The sequence below is a fragment of the Zingiber officinale genome, chromosome 2A (assembly GCF_018446385.1).
Source record: "Zingiber officinale cultivar Zhangliang chromosome 2A, Zo_v1.1, whole genome shotgun sequence".
NCBI lineage: Eukaryota > Viridiplantae > Streptophyta > Magnoliopsida > Zingiberales > Zingiberaceae > Zingiber > Zingiber officinale.
Window position 1 is genome coordinate 38,460,390 of NC_055988.1, and position 23,123 is coordinate 38,483,512.

Genomic DNA, 23,123 nt, shown 5'->3' on the forward strand with positions numbered 1-23,123 from the left:
AGCCGCACGACCCCTCCGACATGGCCGCTAGGGCCGCACGACCCTTTGCGTTGACCATGGGGTCGTGTGATGTCTCTGCGGTTGTCGCTGGGTCTAGTGTTAGGTCATGCCGGTGTCTGTCGGTGGACGAAACGAAATGTTTCATCTGTTACGATCAGAGCAGCATGATAGGATGCTCCATATACCCGATCCTAATAGTGTTATACGACTTGATTATTATTGTTGTTATATGAATTTCTTTGATTGTGGATTTATTTTTCCTCATCCTAGTTTGTTGATTTGTTTCTCTGGTTCTTTCATCTTGTTTGTTTTTAATATAAAAGGTAGGTCTACAATTTCATACCATTGGATATGAAACTAGAGTAATTGAAAACATACCTATTATAAAGAATAACTTATTTATTTTTCAGTTAACTAACACCTTATTTTGGCCTTTTATTTTGTGTAAGATAATGTAAAGATGAGCCTATCAATGTTCAGTGTGTCATCTGTTTGTGTCAGGCTTCTTTTGGTTCCATAAACCAATTTACCATGGTAGATATTTTTCCACATGTACACATTCTCAAGTTAATTTGTTTGCATGGTCAATATGGTTCTCTTTCCGAGTGCTAATATGAATTTGAATGTAAGACTTAAACAAATTCATGATCTTCATTGAACAATTTATCAAATAATGCAAGGACAACTGCCATTATTAGTAGTGTTCAAGAAGCAATAATTTTGGTCCTTGTCCATTCATTCATACTTCACATAAGGATCAAGTTCGAGCCCTCTTATCAACTCTTTATCCGTCGGATACGTGATACTGAAGCTCCCCAAAAAATCCCTTCGGGGGTTTCTGGGGTATGGGGCCGCGAAGCGGTGGGCCCAGTCATGTTAAAAAGTTTACCCTACCTTTTGTAAATGTTTCCCTTATGTGCTAGTCATTATTCTAAATGCTAGTAGCCGCCCATGATTTACCTCCTCCGTGCTGGCCCTGAGACGGGTTGGCGGGGGCGCTGGGGGCGAGCGTATGCGCCTTTTACTATCACATAAGGATCAAGTGTATAAGGTCATATCAACCAGATAGGCTGCTGCTTCTTGTACATCGGTTATATTTTATTTCATGATTTAACATGTTACAATTTTAAATATGCAGATCACAAGACTACACAAGACAAATGAACATGTGGAAGTCGAGTTCATTGTTAGTATCCCCTTTCTTATCATCTTATAAATATCTTTTCTATTCTAATGAATGCATCATCAATTTTATTCATTTGACATATATTGATGGATATAGATTGGTCCCATACCATCTAACGATGGTATTGGTAAAGAAGTAGTAACTCAGTTTACAACAACTATGGACACCAGGAAAACATTCTACACTGATTCAAATGGACGTGATTTTATCAAAAGAGTAAGCTTCTTCCATCTCCATGACCATTGAATGTTAGTCTTGCCATCTAGATTTCCAGAAGGTGTTTGCAAAAGATATATACATAATCAATATATGTAGTTTCCACACACATGACCTATTTAAATTTGAGGCAATAGTTTGCCCAAAAAAGGATGTGGATTTTGTAAAATAATTCCATAAAAAATTCCTGTGGTGTTTATTATTTGTTGTAGTTTACAGATTCCACAACCACAATCAACAGCGTTAATTAATTAAATATTTAGAGTAAGTTACAGTCAAAATTTGAAGAGAGATGGGTTTAGTCTCACATAGGGTATTGAATTGTTAGACATTATGCTGGAGTCCTATATATGAATGTTATTGTCATTTCTTTGTACCATTAGATCCAGAAAACTTGATTTGCAGTGTGCTTCCTAGTAAGGTCAGAATTTTCTTTAATCCCTTTAGGGTGGACTGAGAGTTTAATATATTAATGCAACCTCCATAACTGCACCGCACCCAACTTTGCTAACTGTACCATTAAGAAGCTCATGCCCCTTGCCATATCCGAAGTGGAACAGAAGACCATGGACATTGTGACTCTTAATGATGGTATTGTTTTTAAAGATTTTGTACTTCAGTTTCTCATTGCCAAATGCTTTTCTTACATCCTCAAATTTGTAGATTTTGCTTAGGAAATTAGTTTGTGAAGATTCTTAGTAGTTGGTGGGATTATAAGTTTTGCAATGTGCTTTTATGATGTCATCTTTACTTATTTCTGAAAGAGAATTTATGTGTGGTGTACATTTATATATTTTAGATGAAAATTAAATAGTTTCATTGCTTTTGAAGATTCAACTAACATCAAATAGTTGAAACTTACAGAACTTTCTCATATACTTATATTGTTGCTATTGCTGATGTAGATCCGTGATCATAGATCAGATTGGAACCTTCAAGTCAATCAACCTGTCGCTGGAAATTATTATCCCGTATGCTTCTAGCCAAAATCTATTCTTGTTTGATGTTAGCAATAAATTGTTGCCATAGTTCACATTTTTCTCATGTGTGCATAAGCTTATTTGGTGTTTTTCTTCATTCATCTCCTATCGTTTGGTTTTGTGCTGTTCACAATACGGACTAACACAGCTAGGAGATCATTGATCTTCTATATTTTGGTTCACCTATATGACATAAATATTGAGCGATCTTGCAAAGTATCATATGTACTCCTTAAAAAACTCAGGAGAAAAGGAAGGGAAGACCAGCTCTTGATCACTTATAGCCTATATTGTGTTAATTGATGAGAGTATAAACTTATGTCACACGGGTTCTGTTAAACTTACGTCATTCGATTGCCTAGTCAACTTTGTTGAATTGGTGAGGCCACCGGGTTAAATATATAGCTAATTGCTTCTTTATTATCTAATATTCTAAAAAGCGCTAGGTGGTAGGCGGGCGGTCACCCGCCACCCAACGCCTAGGCGGATTTTTTTTTTTTTTTTTCAATTGATTGACAATTGGCTGATCGATTATGAAGGTTTCTTTAAGAAAAAAATTTGCATAATTTGATTTCAACATACAATGAAAATATTTTGAAATAACAAAAATACACAAACTAACAAGGAGCAAAATATTAATCAAAATTCAAAATATTAATTTGTTCAACTTCAACATACAATGAAAATTGAAAATAGCAAAAGGACATAGAATAACTCATATAATCCTATATCCCTAATTCTTTTTCTAGTTCATCTCCATATTTCTCCAACACTTCCTCTGTATCGGATTCAAACTCAAAATCCATGACATCTTCCTTTTCTTGTTCTTTATCTTTTACAAATTCTTCTTCGTGAAGTTCTTTTACATCTTCAATATTTGTCTTAACATCTTCATCTCCACCATTAACAATCTATCCTTGTGTTTGCTTCACTAGCAAGTAGCACATCAACTTATTTTTCTTCTTGTCTTCTCTTTTTGTTTATGATCTTGACATTGAATTGAACATAGACTAAATTGTTCAACCTTCCAGTATCTAGTCTATTTCTTTTCTTTGTATGAATCTACATTAAAGAAAAATATTAATATTGAATACATATTTAGACATTTAATAATTACTAATTAGTAGTAAGTACACAATAAGCAATTAAGTACTTATCCCCTCAAAAGTACTCTAATTTCTCTTACAACTGGAAGATCTTTTAGTTAAAGAAAGGATTCCTTTAGCCATTTTTTTCAATTTAGGTACACTATTTCCAAAAAGATGCCACCATCCAACTAAATAAAAACAAATCAAATAATAACAAAAAGCAAAATCATGAAACAAGCAATAAAAATTACAAAATAAAATAAGCAATTATTACTTAGTTCTTACCCGAATCATATTTTTCATCATTTTTTTACATCCAATTATAGCCAATGCTCTTCTAAATTCCCCTGTTTTGTTGATATACTTCAACAACTCCACATTTACTACCTCACTTTGGCTATCAAAATCATCGGGAAAGAATGCTTCAACACAAGTGAAAAATCTATTCGTGATCACTTCTTCACTTCCTATGCTTTGGTCATTGAAGGAGTAATAAGGATTCAAGAGGTAGGCTGCCAAATGTAGTGGACTATCAGGTCGATTATGACTTTTCTCATCAATAACAGACGATAGTGAAGCTCTTGATTTTTGAATGCCACTTTAATCTCTTCTCTCGCTTTAAGTAATTCTCTATATACAAAACCCATAGATGACTTATTATCCCCATCAACAAGATGAAGCAACTTAACTAAAGGGGTAAACACCTTCAAGCAAAAACTTACCCTATTCAAAAAGAGGCACTCATAGCGATATTATATTGCCACCTTCCCCTTTGCACTATTTGAATGTTGGCAAACATTCCATTCTTCACTAGCAACCATAATTCTTAGTTCACTTTTCTTCTCCGTCAAGCTTTGCAAAGTTAGAAAAGCGATTGCAAATTGTTTTACACCCAGCCTCACTATGTCCCTTTTTTTAGTAAACTTTCTTATTATTGATAATGTCTTGTGATTTGCATAAATAAAGATTGTCAAGCTCTTTGCTTTCTCAATCACCCCTTTGAACTTAGGTTGGTTCCCATTTCCTTGAAGTATAAGATTCACGGTGTGAGTTGCACATGAAGTCCAAAATATATGTGGTCTCTTCTCCTTCAACAAATGTTTTACCGTCGTATTATTCGAAGCATTGTCCGTTACCACTTGAACTACATTTTGGGGCCCAATTTCTTCAATGCATTTGTCCACATATTCAAATATATAATTCTTGGTATGTGCTTCATCCGATGCTTTCCTTAGAAGAAAGGAAAGTTGTGTCTTCTTTACAATTGACATAGAAATTCATGATAGTTCTTTTCCGGTCAGTCCAAGCATTGGTCAAAATTGAGCAACCATTCAAAACTCATTCTTCTTCTTGCTTCTTTAATAGTTTTAGTTATGTCTACCTCTTCCTTCAATAAGGGCTCTCCCTTAACAAGTATTCAGTTGGAGGACGATAACCTGGACCAAATTGATCAGTTGCTTCCGAAAATCTCTTGAAGCTATCATTGTCAATGGTATGAAAAGGAATACCAGACTCATACATCCATCGAGCTAAATATTGGTGCACACTATGTCCTTTGCTTCCAAATTGCATTAATAAATTTTTGTTGTTGTTCTCTTATTACTTCCATTCAATGAAGCTTTGGGATCAATGACGGTTACAAATTGGTCCATAGGACCAAGACTAAGCGAGTTTCTTCTTGTCCCTAGACTCCCTTTATCTTCCTCATATTCTTCAAGAACAACTTCTTCTCTCACCTCCATTTCATTCATATTCTTTTGTTTTTTTTTATTCTTGCTTCTTCAATGACATTCTTATACTTCACTTTATCCTCATCTAAATGCTTTTTATACGGGGCAACATTTCCCTTGATATTGGTAACATGTTTGATCCTATAAATTCTACCACTAGCAATTTTTCCACACAACTTACATTTCAACTTATCTAAATAATTAGGATCCACTAAGTCCACAAAATCCCATCCAACATCATTCGAATTAGGCTTCAAAGGAGTATGAATCTTCGACATTGAATTAGATGCTTTAGAAGATATAGTACCTGACATTTTAGTACACAAGTAAAAAATTATCAATATCAATTTAAAAAAAAATCATTTGAGTAATGGTTATCAAGCATTCAAAAAATAATCAATTATCAATTCAAGCCAAGCGAAGCAATAACATACAAGATTTAATAATATACAAATATACAATTAAATAATATTAACTAACTTAAACCCGGGGATGTTACTAACTTGGTATAAGAAAAAGCTACTAGGAAGAAAAGAATGAGATTGTTGAAGATGGGAAATGAGGGAACAAGGCACTACGCTTCGGCCCAACACTTAGGGTTGCTTTCCCTTCGTCTTGGGCAACCTTGGTTAGCTACAGCGAGCTTCGGTGGCTCTTGTCACGAAATAGGGCAAGGTGCTAGTGGTTGTTGGTTGTATTAAAGGCAGCAGCTAGGGCTGATGCTGTGGCTAGATGCTGTTCTTTGATAAAGAACAAGAAGCGGAGGGAAAGGAGGAAGAGGCGGCGGTTGCTCGAAGAGGAAGAGAAGAGGCAATTGCTCGAAGAGGAAGAGGTGCTGCTGCTAACCTAACTTTAAAAGTTAAAACAATTCAAAAATTAATATATAAACTTGCTTCGTTGCGGCTAATCGATTGGTAGAAACTTATCAATCGATTCACAAGGTTCAATCGATTCGGCATTTCTCGCGAAACTCCTGTCAAACCCAATTGATCAGTCAATCAATTCGGCATGCTTCTGTTTCTCGTGAAACTTATGCCAATCGATTGATCAATCGATTAGATGTGTTCAATCGATCGGCTAATCGATTCGGCAGGTTTCTGTTGCTCATAAAACTTATGCAAATTGATTAGAAGTGTTCAATCGATTGACCAAACGATTCTGCTGGCTTCTGTTTGTTGTTTCTCGCAAAACTCATGCGAATTGACTAACCAATTGATTAGTAGTGTTCAATCGATTGACCAATTGATCCGGCAAACTTCTTTTGTTGCGAAACTTATTTGAATCGATTGACCTAACCGATTAGAGGTGTTTAATCGATCGGCCAATCAATTTAATTGAAACGACCCTAAGTTTTTTTTTCTCTATGCATCATATAACATTCTAATAAATAAGAAAATTGTTTGTAATTAATAAATCAGTCATACATCCTGGGATCTAAATTGAAAACTACTTTATTCTCTCTAAATCATAAACGTTGTTTATTTATTCTTTATGCGGAACCGGAAGGTCCTCGGAAGTGTACTGTTGGTGCGGTTAGCACTAATGGTCTAATTCAAGTTTTGATGAATGACAAAATAGGTTAAGTTAGTTTCATTGTTATCTAACACTCTGACAGAGTGTGCAGGAGAAGTCCAGGTCGACGGGCTGACCTGATGTCTGGCACGAAGCCCAGTTAGGTCGATGGGCCGACCGGATGGCACGAAGTCCAAACGGGTCGATGGGCTGACCGGACGTTTGACACTAAATCCAGCTAGGTCGACGGACTGACCGGATAGCTGGCACGAAGCTCAGACGGGTCGAAGGGTTGACCGGACATCTGGCAGGTAAAAAAAGGTAAGTCACTGGAGGGGAGTGACTGTGAGGACGTTTTCCCGGGAAGGGAACATTAGGCGTTGATCCGACTTAGACCCATTTTGGATATCTAAGTCGAGATCGTGACTAGATTCCGGTCTCGAGGAGACGGAATCTAGCTAATACTATGCTTGTTAAACTTTAAACTTTAAACTGTGCTAACACTTTATTTTACAAGATAATACTATTTGTATTTTGTCTCGGACTAACTCTTTCTTGCAGGAGAAGGATTTTCTAGAGAAGAGGGGTCTGGCGCCCAGAAGGGATCCGGGCGCTCGGAGGTGAGATTTCATCTGCAACGTCATTTCGCCACGTGGAGCGCCCTGGTTGGCTCGGCTACGTCATATTCAGGACGCCCTGGAGGTTCCAGGCGCCCCGTACCTCCTATATAAGGAGGGTAAAGGCTGGAGTTATTACAACAACTCACGATTTGCTCTTCTGTGCTCCTGCGACGCTACGAAGGCTCTCCGACAAATTGCTAATTTGCTTGTATTCTTTCTTATTGTCGGTTGCTTTATTTTCTAATAATTCCTGTATTTCTTTTGTAATCCATATTTCGAATTATTAGTGATTGTCCATCGAAAGCACCCTTGTGTGTGGGCCTTGGAGTAGGAGTCGACACAGGCTCTGAACCAAGTAAAAAATTACTTGTGTCATTCTTTTTGCTTTACTTTTTTCCGCTGCGTATTTACTCACTCGAAAGTTTTTAATCGATATTCACCCCCCTTTATCGAACGTTTCGATCTAACAAGTGGTATCAGAGTAGATACCGCTCTGATTTGGTGCAACCACCAATCATACAGGGGTGAAACTAGTTTATTTTTTTTTCTTTCGGTTTTCAGATTTTCGTAATTTTCCAAACTGGTACTATTACCTTTTTGGAAACTTTTCTTTTGTCGCAATCTATCTGAATTGGTGCAACACTAATTCACTTCTTAAATTATTTCTATCTTATCCCGCACTACTAATCCAAGACCTAGTATTGGGACCTTTTTTTTTTTCTATTCTTTTTACTTGTGTGCAGGATGTCTCAAATTGAAGGCTTCAGCACAGTACGTCCTACCCTGTTCAACGAGGATGACTTTCCGTACTGGAAGAAGTGTATGGAGGTTTATCTAAAGACAGATTTCGACCAATGGTTCAGCGTCACCAGAGGCTACAAGGCGCCGGTCGACAACTCCGGAATCCCACTAGAACCAGAACAGTGGACTCCGGACATGAAGAAGAAAGCGTCAATGGATTTCAAAGCACTAAACACGCTTTAATGCGGACTGACGAAGGAAGAATTGAATTGGGTTGGACCACACCAGAACGCAAAAGAACTGTGGAACAAACTGATCGAACTACACGAAGGGACAAGCGGCGCCAAGGTAACGAAGCGCGATCTTTTGTTAAATAGATTATTTAACATTAAAATGCAGGAAGGAGAGACGGCGAGTCAGCTTCACGTAAGGATCAAGGACATCCTCAACGGACTCCACGCAATAGGCTATCAAATGGAGAACCGGGATTTAATAAGGTATGCCTTAAACGCTTTTCCGCGCAATAATTTGTGGGCATCTATCGTGGATGCCTACAAAATCTCTAAAAATTTATCAAAATTAAAATTAGACGAGTTATTTTACGAATTGGAGTTGCATGAGCAAACTAACGCCGGAGCCGAGAAAGGTGTAGCTAATACTATGCTTGTGCTACGTCATATTCAGGGCGCCCTGGAGGTTCCAGGCGCCCCGAACCTCCTATATAAGGAGGGTAAAGGCTGGAGTCATTACAACAACTCACGATCTACTTTTCTGGCTCCCAGCGATGCTACAAAGACTCTCCGACAAATTGCTAATTTGTTTGTATTCTTTCTTATTGTCGGTTGTTTTATTTTCTAATAATTCCTGTATTTATTTTGTAATCCATATTTCGAATTATTAGTGATTGTCCATCGAAAGCACCCTTGTGCGCGGGCCTTGGAGTAGGAGTCGACACAGACTCCGAACCTAGTAAAAAATTATTTGTGTCATTCTTTTTGCTTTACTTTTTCCGTTGCGTATTTACTCACTCAAAAGTTTTTAATTGATATTCACCCCCCGCCCCCCCTCTATCGAATGCTTCGATCCAACATGTACTGTCCAGCCCCTGTTCAAGGGTCCAAACCTCCAACGTCGCCCGTTTCTACACCTACCACAAACCAAACCTACTGAGTTTAACTCAGCACCTCCAAACCATAACAGCAAAATTCCTTAACTAGTCGCATGCATCATTAAATCTACCTTTACTTGAAACTTGTTGTCAAGCATATAAGTAAGCAGGCATATAAGCATTTTTCCATAAAACATTAAACTATAAGTATCACACAACATGATTTTGAGTATCCTTCAATTATTATATTATGGAGCATTTTTCGTTAGTATTTATTGTATATCATTCTTAGGTGGAGATACATTAGTCATCCTTTGTTCGATTGATCAATCTGTTTAACCATGGTACCAGGTGGCGGGGCGTTAGCAACTCTCGTCACTGGACCGTGGCCAAATATGGAAATCTGATATTGGGGTCCCTCTAGGGGCCTTGCCCTCACAGAATTTCCATTAATCCTCATCATTATTGTTATTTTTCATTTTTTTCCATTATTAAATAAGCATTCATACCATTCATTTAAATAAGACTCACATAAACATGTATATCATTAACTACATGAGCTCAACAAGCATAAATATCGCTAACTAAATAAAGCTAAATAAACATGATTATCATTTACTATATAAAGCTAATTAAACAATCATACTATTAACTACATGAGCTTGATAAGTATGGATATCATTAACTAAGTGAAGCTAAATAAATATGATTATCATTTACTATATATAGCTAATTAAACAATCATACCATTAACTACATGAGTTCGATAAGCATGGATATCATTAACTAAGTAGGCTCAAATAAGCATGCATATTACTAACTACGTGAAGCTTAATGAATATGAACATCATTAACTATTTAAAGCTAAATAAACATCCACTCCTAGACCTCCTCGAACATCAAGTGACCAACCATCCGTCAAAATTTGCTACACACCCTTCGACAACTTCTCTAATCTTGTTACAAATAGCCCAAGTAATCCTTCAGAAAATCTGCTGCTTATAGCTCCCAATTCTCCTTCAAAACTTGCTGCACATACCCCAAATCGCCTCAAAAATCTGCTGCTCTTAGCCCTCAAATCTCCCTCGAAAATCTGCTGCGTATGACCCCAATATCTCTCAAAAACCTGCTGTTCTTAACCCTCAAATCCCCCTTGAAAACCTGCTGTGTATAACCCAGAAATCTCCCAAAAATTTGCTGCTCTTAGCCTTCAAATCCCCCTCGAAAACCTGCTGTGTATAACCCAGAAATCTCCCAAAAATTTGCTGCTCTTAGCCTTCAAATCCCCCTCGAAAACCTGCTGTGTATAACCCAGAAATCTCCCAAAAATCTGCTGCGTATACAAGTTCAAAGGTGTGGGAAGTCGAAAAATACTGCTGCATATACAGATTCAAAGGAGTAGAAGGAAAAGTCGAAAACTTGCTGCATATTCAGATTCAAAGGGGTAGAAAGAAAGGTCAGAAACTTGCTGCATACACAGATTCAAAGGAGTAGAAAGAAGGGTCGAAAACCTGCTGCATATACAAATTCAAATGAGTAAAAAGAAAAGGGTTTAAGAAGTGCCTTGCTCGGAGGCTTGCTGTTGGCGAAGGTGACGTGAGGAGCAGCGGTGGGGCGTCTCTTTGGCCTCGTTCTTCCTTCAAAGGTCGAAGCCAAGAGCTCTCCCTCCCCCTTTCTTTTCTCCCACTGAGACTTCTCCCTCCTACTTTCTTTTCTTCCGCTGAGAGCCTTCCTTCCTCTTTCTTCTTCTTTTTTTTTTCCTCTTCACCACCCCTCTTATAAGAACTAATGTCACGCCCCCAGAAGAGTCCCTGTCCGAGAAAATTTCGGCAGCATCTCCCCTGTACGGCGGACAATCAAAATTTTCTACAAGCACTAAATACTCAGCCACAGGCGGCTGGAATAATAACAGTAAATAAAATCAATCACCACGCAGTTTATATATGTATATTCAGCCTCTGGCTGACACAACCACGCAGTAATAATACTCTGACTCGAAATCAACCCTATTCAACTACACTCGTAAAGCCCAAATCCGATTTTTCTTACCTCTTCTGCCGTCCAGGCAGGCATGTAGTAGAGTAAATCCAAATCATACGAAAAGTCCATCCAACGGAAAGATTCCATACAATATCCATATGTAAGTCCAAAACAAAACTAAAATAAAGTCTGATAGCGAAAAGCTAAAATGAAACAACTCAAAAACCAGCAGCGGAGTAGCACTACGTGAAGTGGGCTAGCGACCTGAACTCCCTCCCGACAAAGATCAACCCGAAAATAACAACAATGGAGGCGGGTGAGTCCAACACTCAGCAGGTACATGATATGCAAAGTAAAGAAACAACACCTAGCACTAATCATGCATACACTCGATAAGAAAGATAAGAATGCATCTGAAATAAACAGGAGAATAGTACTAACCAGTCCTGAGTATAAGGTCAAACAATCCGAGGATAAGGAATCCTGGATGCATGTCAAACATAGGTATCCAAACAATACGCAGATATAAACGCAAGAAACACAAACACAAGCAATAAATGCATCATGCATATGATGTCAATGATACGCCCGGTCACCCCGACGCCATCGATCATCTCATACAAAGGTGAGGCCGAGTGGGTAGGGCTGTGACAACGCACTCTGTCGTCACTACTCCCGACGAGTGACCGAGTGGACGGATGCTATCGAGTACACCTATCCTCCTACCCCAAATCATATGGGGAGCGAATGCTCTCAACTCCGTGACTCAAAGACGGGAGGAATCACGGATAACACGTTGGTCACACTACCCACGAGCGGACCAACGGTGCCTATCAGAGTCCCTGCTGCAACACACTCATCCCAGATAGACCACTAATCCACGAGTGGTGGTGTGTGCAGATCCATGTAACAGCGATGTGCTCAACAATAATGGAGCGGACTATCGACAGCATGCAATCATGCAAATGATGCATGACAATAACCATATAAACATCCTGACCTAATCCATATATATAGAAAAGTGCACCCTAGGTCAACGAATCATATCGAATCAAAGGTACACAGAAGGTATAAAAACCTAGGTCCTGAACATGGTCAAGCATGGCATATCACTACCCCTATAAGCATGTATAAACAGGTAAAATATACCTGAGATGCAAAACCAATCAATCAATCAAGCATGTAAGATTTGGGTAGTGATTAACCGAAACAGATAAGAAACACAATTAATGCAACATGTTAATTTAATTACTAAGCATATCAAATGACATAAGTCAAAAGTACCCGCCTCCAATAGGAATGTCCAAATCCGACATCGAGATACTCGTCTCGCGTCAAAATCCTGTGTCACCAATACAATTATATTTTATTTAACTAATCCAAATGTATAGCTAAATAAAATTCTTAAGGCTAAATTAGGGTAAAACCCTGATCAATCTAACCATCCAGAAATCCAATTTATCTCCAATTTGATACATAAACCTAATTCATCAACATCACGTATCAAAATTACTACACATGAACCTAACTACAAAATATATCAAATTCCTACCCCTTACCTCAAATCATAGCCACTGCTTGCTGCTGAAAAACAAGTCGTTTGCTGCTGGATTTCAAGGTAAACAACTGCTCCAATCCTGAGGAACCTACTGCCAAAATTCCTAGCTGCAGCTACCTCAGAAATTACTGATTCCTAAATCAAAATACTCAAAATCAACACTTGATGTTATCCAACAGGCCCAAACGCTACTGATTGGATCTGTACCCTAACCTCAAATCGAAAGAGTACCTAATTCCAATCACAGTTAGGGTACAAAGCCTAAGTCTTGTGATGAAACGAACCTGTGGCCGGCGGCAGTGCAAGGGCACAACTTCAGCAGGGCTCGGCTAGGGCAGAAGCTCTGCTCGACGATCGGAGGGAAAGCTCTAGGGCTGAGGAAGGCCGGCGATCGGAGCTGTGCCAAGACGCGGCAGAGAGGAAGAAGGGCACAGAGAAGTCGGACTTGGGAGAAAGGAGGAAGATGACCGGCGCTGCTCTGTGCGTCGCCGACGGCAGTGGCTCGGCGTCGGGTGGCTAGGGCAAGCAGAGAAGAGGAGTTTGGCTCGGGCAGGCGGTCGGGCGGCGGTGCTAGGGCTCCGGCAGAGGAGAGGAGGAGAGGGAGAAGAAGTGGCCGGCGTTTTGTGCTCTCGGAGAGGAGGAACCGCCGGCCGACGGTTAGGGAAGAGAATGGGCGCGGCGGCAGAGAAGCGGAGGATTAAGGAAAATAAAGAAAATATAAAGAAAAGAAAAGTAAAAGGAAAAGAAAATAAAACTTTTCCTTACTAAACCTGGTAGCCTAAACAGCTTTTCCGGCCCCATCTTGATCCCTTAACTCATCCGCATTTAATTCAAAAATTTAAAATTTCTAAAAATTCGGAAAATTCCCTTATTAATATTTGTCATTTTTCGGATTTTACATTCTCCTCCACTAATAAAAATTTGTTCCCAAATTTCAATATCTACCATCGCAAGTACTAATAACAGATAATAGAGTATAAATGCTGAACGGTAAATTAAATCACATACCTCAAGTGAAAAGACGGGATATCGAGCTCTGATCGTATCCTCGAGCTCCCAAGTAGCCTCCTCGTCCGAACGATACGCCATCCGACTTTAACCACTTGATAGTCTTGTTCCGAATCGATGCTCTTCCGGCCGAGAATTGCATCGAACCTCCTCATAAGTAATGTCAGTCGAATCGAACCGAATATCACCAAGATACGCGCTGGCCTGCACATATCTCCTTAGTGGATACATGAAATACATCGCGCACGATGTGGACGGTGGTAGTGCCGATAAGCTACCGCTCCGATCCTCTCCAAGATCTCGAAGGGCCAATGATCGCGGAGCTAGCTTACCTCCGAGGCCAAATCTCTTCACCCTTTCGTGGGTGAAACTCGCAGAATACATGGTCGCCCACGAGAACTCTAGTGGTCTCGCCTCCGATCAAGATAACTCTTCCGCGGTCCCGCTCGACATCCTCCGTCGATAGTACGGACCAACTCTGCATCCCGCTGAACTCTATGAGGTCCCAACAACCGAGCCTCTCCAACCTCATCCCAAAGGACGGTGTCCGACTACCGTATAACGCCTCAAACGGTGCCATCCGGATAGCCGAATGGAAGCTGCTGTTGTAGGCGAACTCCACAGATGGTCCTCCCAACCGCCTCCAAAATCCATAACACACGACCTCAGCAGGTCCTCTAAAGTCTGAATAGTCCGCCTCGATCGCCCATCCGTCTGGATAGAAAGCTGTACTGAAACGGAGCTGTGTGCCCAAGGCCTGCTGCAGACTCTGCCAGAAACGAGACGTAAACCGTGGATCTCTATCCGAAATGATACTCAACGGAACACCATGTAGCCTGATAATCTCTCGACAATACAAATCTGCTAATCGATCCAGGGAATCAGTCCTCTGAATCGCTAAGAAATGCGCAGATTTGGTTAATCGATCAACGATTACCCAAATCGCGTCATGGCCTCGTCGTGTCCTCGGCAAACCTACCACAAAGTCCATGGTAATGTGATCCCACTTCCACTCAGGAATAGGAATCCGCTGAAGTAACCCTGCAGGTCTCTGGTGCTCAGCCTTCACCTGCTGACAGACAAGACATCTAGCTACAAAATCCGCGATGTCTTTCTTCATGCCGTTCCACCAGTAGGAACGTCTCAAGTCTCGATACATACGAGTCCCACCTGGATGGATCGCAAATCGAGAACGGTGTGCCTCCAAGTAGCTCTGTAAGACCGTATGAGACCGAGGTACGATAATCCGCCTAAGAATATAATACCTCCTCGCTCGTAAACTCTCACGCCTTAAGCTATCTCGATCGCTAATAAACCGCAAATGCCGATCACCGGCTGCCTCTTGATCCTCGTCCCGATCGACGATCGAGCAACCATGGTAACCGAATACCGCCTGCCGGTCCTCGCCTCAAGATCTAACTCCAGAAACTCAATCAAGTCCGCGATCAAGTCCGGCAAGCCAAAGTCCTCTCGACTTCACGAGATTGCAACCACATTAGCTTTCCTGGTGGTAGCTAATGGTACAATCGTAGTCCTTCAGAACTCCATCCATCTCCTCCGTCGGAGATTAAGCTCCTTCGAGTAAAATGTATTCGAGACTCTTATGATCGGTGAGAATCTCAAATGTGACACCAGATAAATGATGACGCCAAAGCTTCGGAGCAAAGACGATGGCAGCTAACTCCAAGTCATGAACTGGGTAGTTCTTCTCATGCTCCTTCAACCGACGAGAAGCATAAGAGACTACTCGCCGTCGCATCGTAATACCAAACCCGAGAGACGCTGGTGTAAAGTACAACCATCCTCCGTAAGGTAAAACCAAAACCGAGCCGACACTAATCTCCGCTCCAGCTCCGCAATCCTCGGACTATATGAACTTCACGCCTTTCCGGGTGTCGGTGGCATAGCAATACGCGAGAAGCCCTCGACAAAACGTCGATAATATCCGCCAATCCCGAAAATCATGGATCTCTGAATCGACTTCTACCGCCCCAACCGGTGACCTCGATCTTCGAGGATCAATCAAATACCTCTACTAGAAACCACGTGTCCCGAAAACCGATCGAGGATAGCCGGAACGCACACTTGCCGAACTTCGCGTACAAAATGTCTCCAAGACTATGCGAAGGTGATGCGCATGCTCCTCCTCGAACGCGAGTAGACCAATATGTCATCAATGAAAACGATAACAAACCGATCCAGATACTCCGTAAAGACGCGGTTCATCAAATCCATAAACATCATTGGAGCATTGGTAAGCCCAAATGGCATTACCAAAACTCATAATGACCGTATCTCGTACGGAATGTCTTCTGGATATCGAATCTCTACTCAATCGATGATATCCGGATCGCAGATCAATCTTAGAATACATCGATGTCTGAGCCGATCAAACAAATCCTCGATCCGTGGTAATGGATATTTATTTCGATGGTAACCCATTCACTGTCTGTAGTCAATACACAACCTCATAGTACCATCCTTTTCTTGACAAGAACTCGAGAACCCCACGGTGAAACACTAGGGCAAATGAATCCTCCGCCTAAAGCTCTGGAGTTGAACCTTCACTCGTTCAACTCTTTTGGTGCCATACGACACGGAGCCATGTCGGTGAGGTTCCCGAATCACCAATAGCGAACTCCACCGCCTTCTAGAGGCAAACCGGCAGCCTCGAAATACATCTCGCAGACTCTTGACAACAGAACGCTTGAGAGTCAGAACTACTATCGCCCTCGATCGATCAATGACAACAAAACCACGACATGAGACCAGTCATCAGATCGCGAATAATCGAGATGCCGCTGCCTCTAATGCCGTGAAACTCCACGAGGGTTGGTTCGAGGCCGAAGGTGACCACCCTCGTCCAATCAACGGTAGCATGATACAGACAACCAATCCATACCAAGAATGATATCAAACTCACCATCTCCAATACTAGAAGATCTACCGTAGTATCATGTTGCCAAAGTCTAACGGCAACCTCGATCTCCGGTGACGCCTAAAGTATCACCGCATAGGGAGACAAATAATCGCCAACCTAACAAGAGGTAATCTACCAATCTCCGCATAAAGGTACGGATATAAAAGAGTGCTAACTACCAGATCAATCAAAATATCAGCAGAAATGCATAAATGGAAATCGTATCGCGGAAAACGGATCCGTCGGCCCACCGAGCATCTTCTCTGGTAATAGCATGAACACGACCAGCCTCTGGCGGAGGAGGAGGTGGTAATGCCGGTAAGCTCGCCATCGAGGCGCTGACTATGCGCGATAAGACCGAGAGGATGGTGGACATCGTACGGCCGACCGAGTCCGACATCGCCGAGTCGGATAATAAGGTCCGGAGCAAAACTGGGTGCTAGCACCGAGTACTCTGCCCAAGCATGCCAAATGCCGCGGAGGGAGCTACTCGCCGACGCAGGAAGATTGGGCCGCCTCCTCGATACGCCTCGATCGACTAGACTGCCCTCTCGACCGACCTCCTAAGCCAGCCGAGCCTTCACCGACAATCTCGGCTCAGGCCGGCTTGCAATAAAAGCAAACCGACCGCCCCAGAGCAAGTGGGGTGAGGTGATCTCGGATCCACATCTCAAACAATGAGTATCACGGAAGGTGGTTGCGGCTCACGAGAAAACCGGAACGCCCCAAGAAGACCGCCCCGATTGAGGCCTACGAGACGCCCGGCACCCTCGACCGACCGCTCGCGACTACTCGAGGCTGTCCTGTCGCTCGAGTCTCTGGACCGCTCGACGTCTCGACCAGATACTTTCTTTTCCCGTCCGGATATGTCGCCGAGCTAACTCTATCATCAAAGCTCGATTCAACGCATCGTAGTAGGATGTAATCCCTAATCCAGAAGTCGTACATGCAGATAACCGTCCAATCCCTGTATAAACTGCATCATGCGAGTTCTGTCCTCCGCAACTAACTCGACAAAACTGAGCCAACCGGAGGAATTCAGATATACTCGGTCATCGAAGCGATTATTCCGCCTCGACTCATAAACTCGCACGAGACATCCGATAGATGGAAAGAAACGGCTCAAAAGCCTCTCAACCCGGCCCACGCGACGTCATACCACCAATAATAACCGAGTAACCCACCGTGCATTAGCTTCATCCCGAATGGTAAGCACCACTGCTTTCTCCCACCTGAGCAAGCCATAGAAGAAAGTCGCTCCATAGTCTCTATCCACGACAGAGCCATACTCGGATCGAGATCTCCGCGGAAAAGAGTGAAACGAGTCTTCATCGACTCGGCCAGTGCTGGAATCCTAGCTCGTGCAATGACAATATCAGTGAGCTGGCAGCAGGAACTGGCGGAAACACTGGAGCCGATACTACAGGTGGTACCGCGGAATAAACCGGAGGAAGAACTCCCGGTCTGCTGATATACCGGAGCATAAGCCGTCGGTGGTACTGTCTGGGGAACAAAAGTGGTGGCAACTGGAGGTACGGTAGGAAAAGGTACGGATGTGGAGCAACCGCCATCAGAGGCATCGGGGTACATGTGTCACCGTGCTCTGCACACCGAGGTCCATGGCGGTGGTAATCAATACGCCTGTAGTCGCTACCGAGCAGATGTGCACACCAACGGTACCTCACGGTCAGAAATGTGGTAGGCGGATACCGGGTGGCCAAAGTAGGTATTCTACGAGCTATCGGATTGAGAGCCCGATGCCCGGCCGCATCCCGAGTCCGCCCTCGATCGACAGTGCTCACTAAAGGTATCTCCGCATATCCAGATCCGGTCCTCGCACGTGGTCGCCCAGCACCACGCCTCGCAGAATACGAGTAGATCGCCTCATATCTGTTAAATTAAATTACGTATATCAATACCAATATAACCAACATAAAATAACAACATACCTATTTGTTGTCTGGAGATGTTCGCTGTCCAGTCCCCAATTGACCTCAAAATTCAACGTATATATCACGGAATCCAAATAAATCCGAAACGGAAATCCAAACATAACCATATCGAAAATCCGATAATGCCCTGACTCGCAAAGCTAACCCAAATATCCGTAATACCAACAATGTATCCGATAAATCTCCGTAACACCATAAGGTGTATCATAACCCGCCTCGATACCAAATAAATTGTATCGATAAATTCAAAATCCAAAATACGAAAATCCAACAAGTATCGCCAACTTGGCTCGATACCAAGTAAATAAATTGGTATCAGTTATCCCAAACATCCAAAATACGAAAACAAAAGATCGTAAACCTGGCTCCGATACCACCAGAAGAGTCCCTGTCCGAGAAAATTTCAGAAGATCTCCCCTGTACGACGGACAATCAAAATTTTCTACAAGCACTAAATACTCAGCCACAAGCGGCTGGAATAATAACAAGAATAAAATCAACCACGCAGTATATATATAAAATAAACAACACAGTAATACTCTGACTCGAAATCAACCCTACTCAACTACACTCGTAAAGCCCAAATCCGATTTTTCTTACCTCTTCTGCCGTCCAAGCAGGCATGTAGTAGAGTAAATCCAAATCATACGAAAAGTCCATCCAACGGAAAGATTCCATACAATATCCATATGTAAGTCTAAAACAAAACTAAAATAAAGTCTGATAGCGAAAAGCTAAAATGAAACAACTCAAAAACCAGCAGCGGAGTAGCACTACGTGCAGTGGGGACTAGCGACTGGAACTCCCTCCTGACAGCATCAACCTGAAAATAACAACAATGGAGGCGGGGTGAGTCCAACACTCAGCAGGTACAGTTGATATGCAAAGTAAAGAAACAACACCTAGCACTAATCATGCAGATACTCCGATAAGAAAGATAAGAATGATCCAAATAAACAGAGAATACCTTGTACTAACCAGTCCCGAGTATAAGGTCAAACAACGAGGGATAAGGAATCAGATGACGTCAAACATAGGTATCCAAACAATACGCAGATATAAATGCAAGAAACACAAACACAAGCAATAAATGCATCATGCATATGATGTCAATGATGTCACCCCTGACGCCATCGATCATCTCATACAAAGGTGAGGCCGAGTGGGTAGGGTGACAACCGCAGACTGTCGTCACTACTCCCGATGAGTGACCGAGTGGACGGGATGCTATCGAGTACACCTATCCTCCTACCCCAAATCATAGATGGGGAGCGCAATGCTCTCAACTCCGGTACTCAAAGACGGGAGGAATCCCTGCAACACGCTGTGTCACACTACCCATGAGCGGACCAACGGTGCCTAACAGAGTCCCTGCTGCAACACACTCAGCCTGAATCGACCACTAACCCATGAGTGGTGGTGTGTGCAGATCCATGTAACTGGCGATGTGCTCAACAATAATGGAGCGGACTATCGCACAGCATGCAATCATGCAAATGATGCATGACAATAACCATATAAACATCCTGACCTAATCCATATATATAGAAAAGTGCACCCTAGGTCAACGAATCATATCGAATCAAAGGTACACAGAAGGTATAAAACCTAGGTCCTGAACATGGTCAAGCATGGCATATCACTACCCCTATAAGCATGTACAAACAGGTAAAATATACCTGAGATGCAAAACCAATCAATCAATCAAGCATGTAAGATTTGGGTAGTGATTAACCGAAACAGATAAGAAACACAATTAATGCAACATGTTAATTTAATTACTAAGCATATCAAATGACATAAGTCAAAAGTACCCGCCTCCAATAGGAATGTCCAAATCCGACATCGAGATACTCGTCTCGCGTCAAAATCCTGTGTCACCAATACAATTATATTTTATTTAACTAATCCAAATGTATAGCTAAATAAAATTCTTAAGGCTAAATTAGGGTAAAACCCTGATCAATCTAACCATCCAGAAATCCAATTTATCTCCAATTTGATACATAAACCTAATTCATCAACATCACGTATCAAAATTACTACACATGAACCTAACTACAAAATATATCAAATTCCTACCCCTTACCTCAAATCATAGCCACTGCTTGCTGCTGAAAAACAAGTCGTTTGCTGCTGGATTTCAAGGTAAACAACTGCTCCAATCCTGAGGAACCTACTGCCAAAATTCCTAGCTGCAGCTACCTCAGAAATTACTGATTCCTAAATCAAAATACTCAAAATCAACACTTGATGTTATCCAACAGGCCCAAACGCTACTGATTGGATCTGTACCCTAACCTCAAATCGAAAGAGTACCTAATTCCAATCACAGTTAGGGTACAAAGCCTAAGTCTTGTGATGAAACGAACCTGTGGCCGGCGGCAGTGCAAGGGCACAACTTCAGCAGGGCTCGGCTAGGGCAGAAGCTCTGCTCGACGATCGGAGGGAAAGCTCTAGGGCTGAGGAAGGCCGGCGGCAGCGCTGCTCCGGGCGGAGGGAGAGGCGATCGGCGCTGTGCCAAGACGCGGCAGAGAGGAAGAAGGGCACAGAGAAGTCGGACTTGGGAGAAAGGAGGAAGATGACCGGCGCTGCTCTGTGCGTCGCCGACGGCAGTGGCTCGGCGTCGGGTGGCTAGGGCAAGCAGAGAAGAGGAGTTTGGCTCGGGCAGGCGGTCGGGCGGCGGTGCTAGGGCTCCGGCAGAGGAGAGGAGGAGAGGGAGAAGAAGTGGCCGGCGTTTTTGTGCTCTCGGAGAGGAGGAACCGCCGGCCGGCGGTTAGGGCAGGGAGGAAGAAGGAATGCGGCGTCGGGATGGGCTTGGGTGCGCGAGGGAGAGAAACGGAGGGATTAAGGAAAATAAAGAAAAATATAAAGAAAAAGAAAAGTAAAAAGGAAAAGAAAAATAAAACTTTTCCTTACTAAAACTGGGTAGCCTAAACAGGCTTTTCCGGGCCCCATCTTGATCCCCGTTAACTCATCCGTACGAATTCCGAAAAATTCCCGAAAAATTTCTAAAAATTCCGGAAAATTCCCTTATTAATATTTGTCATTTTTCCGGTATTTTACAACTAAACCCTAGGGTTAGGTCTAGTCCTCACCAATTGGGCCAAGCCCATGTGTCCATTAGTTGGTTATTAGCAAATTAACCCCCCCTAAGCCTTAAAGTAAATAAAGAGCCTATTATCCTGCTCCCCCTTGTTTTTTTTTATGTCGGGCCTTACATTAACAGACTTTTATTTTAAAAAAATTCGGATGCTCGTGCCTATGCGACGCCTAGCCACCTAGGCGGCTAACTAATGCGGCAACACCTGTCAGCGTCGCTTTTGCAAAAAGGCAAGGAGTGGGCAGCCGCCTGTCACCTAGGCGTCTCCCACAACTTAGGCGCCGCCTAGGCGTTCCTAGGCGGCGGCTTTTAGAGCACTATTGTTATCTACATTCACATTAGCATACAATGGAATATTAAATACAAAAACGGTTGAATTTCCCTCGAAGTTAATCTATTTAGAATTAAATCTGGATTTTCCTAAATCCAATTTTTCTTATAATTTGGATTTTCTTATATGAGATATCTTAAGTTTAGAATGATAATTAATGGCAATTTCCTTGTTTTTAGGAATTTGTTACTATGTTCCGTCATGAAAGTCATGAATATATTAGGATGTGTCATCCTCCAATTGAAGTAATGAGAAATGAGATCATTCTTCCACCAAACATCTTGATGGTATCCGAGTTAGGTTCTCTTAAAAAAACCCTAGCCTCCATTCTTAGCCATCATGCATGGTATGACATGACAGCTGAAAAATCTGTTATACTTTTGAAGCCCATCGAATTTCTATTCTCTTAAATTTTGGAACTTCTAGAAACTCTGAAAATATCTCTTTTCATCACCAACCATAGACTCAACGGGCAAAACTTTCTCCAACGGTCTCAATCAGTCAAGGTGTTCACCTGCGGCAGAGGTAATTACTAGAAGTGGAAAGCCAAAAATCATATGATCATGTCATGGCTCATAAATTCCATTAATGTTGATATTGATGAGTATTTTCTTCTCTATGAGAGTGCACAAGAAATTTGGGAAGCCATGTGAGAGACTTATTTCAGTTCTGAGAATATATCAGAGTTGTTTGCAATTGAATCAATTCTTCATGATTTACGACATGGAGACCTCACAGTGATGCAATATTTTAACACACTCGTCACTAGAAGCAACTAGACATGTTTGAGAGCCACAGATGGAAGTGCCCCGAAGACAATGCTCTGTATCACAAAATAGTGAAGCAGAAGAGGACATTTAAGTTCCTATTGGGATTAAAAAAGAATTTAGATGAAGTTAGAGGTCGAGTGATGGGAGCTAAGCTTATTCCAAGCCTTAAAGAAACTTTTTCTGAAGTCCGTCATGAGGAAAGCAGGAAAAAGGTCATGATGAGCAATGAACATCCATCTCTAACATTGGAAGGATCTGCACTTGCTGCCCATGGTTCCCATCCTCAAATCAACAAGATACTTGTAAACAAGGGAAGGGAA

The 23,123-nt window shown here is 42.0% G+C and overlaps 1 protein-coding gene across 3 annotated transcripts in view; it reads left to right on the plus strand.

Moving 5' to 3' along the window:
- LOC122041044 (alpha-mannosidase At3g26720-like) overlaps positions 1-23,123 on the plus strand; it is a 105,049-nt gene that overhangs the window by 36,334 nt on the left and 45,592 nt on the right. For all 3 annotated transcript variants that reach the window (XM_042600579.1, XM_042600578.1, XM_042600577.1), the window contains exons 20-22: positions 1,139-1,186; positions 1,283-1,402; positions 2,308-2,373. In XM_042600579.1, the coding sequence (XP_042456513.1) occupies positions 1,139-1,186; positions 1,283-1,402; positions 2,308-2,373 (234 nt within the window). The remainder of the gene's footprint in view (positions 1-1,138; positions 1,187-1,282; positions 1,403-2,307; positions 2,374-23,123) is intronic.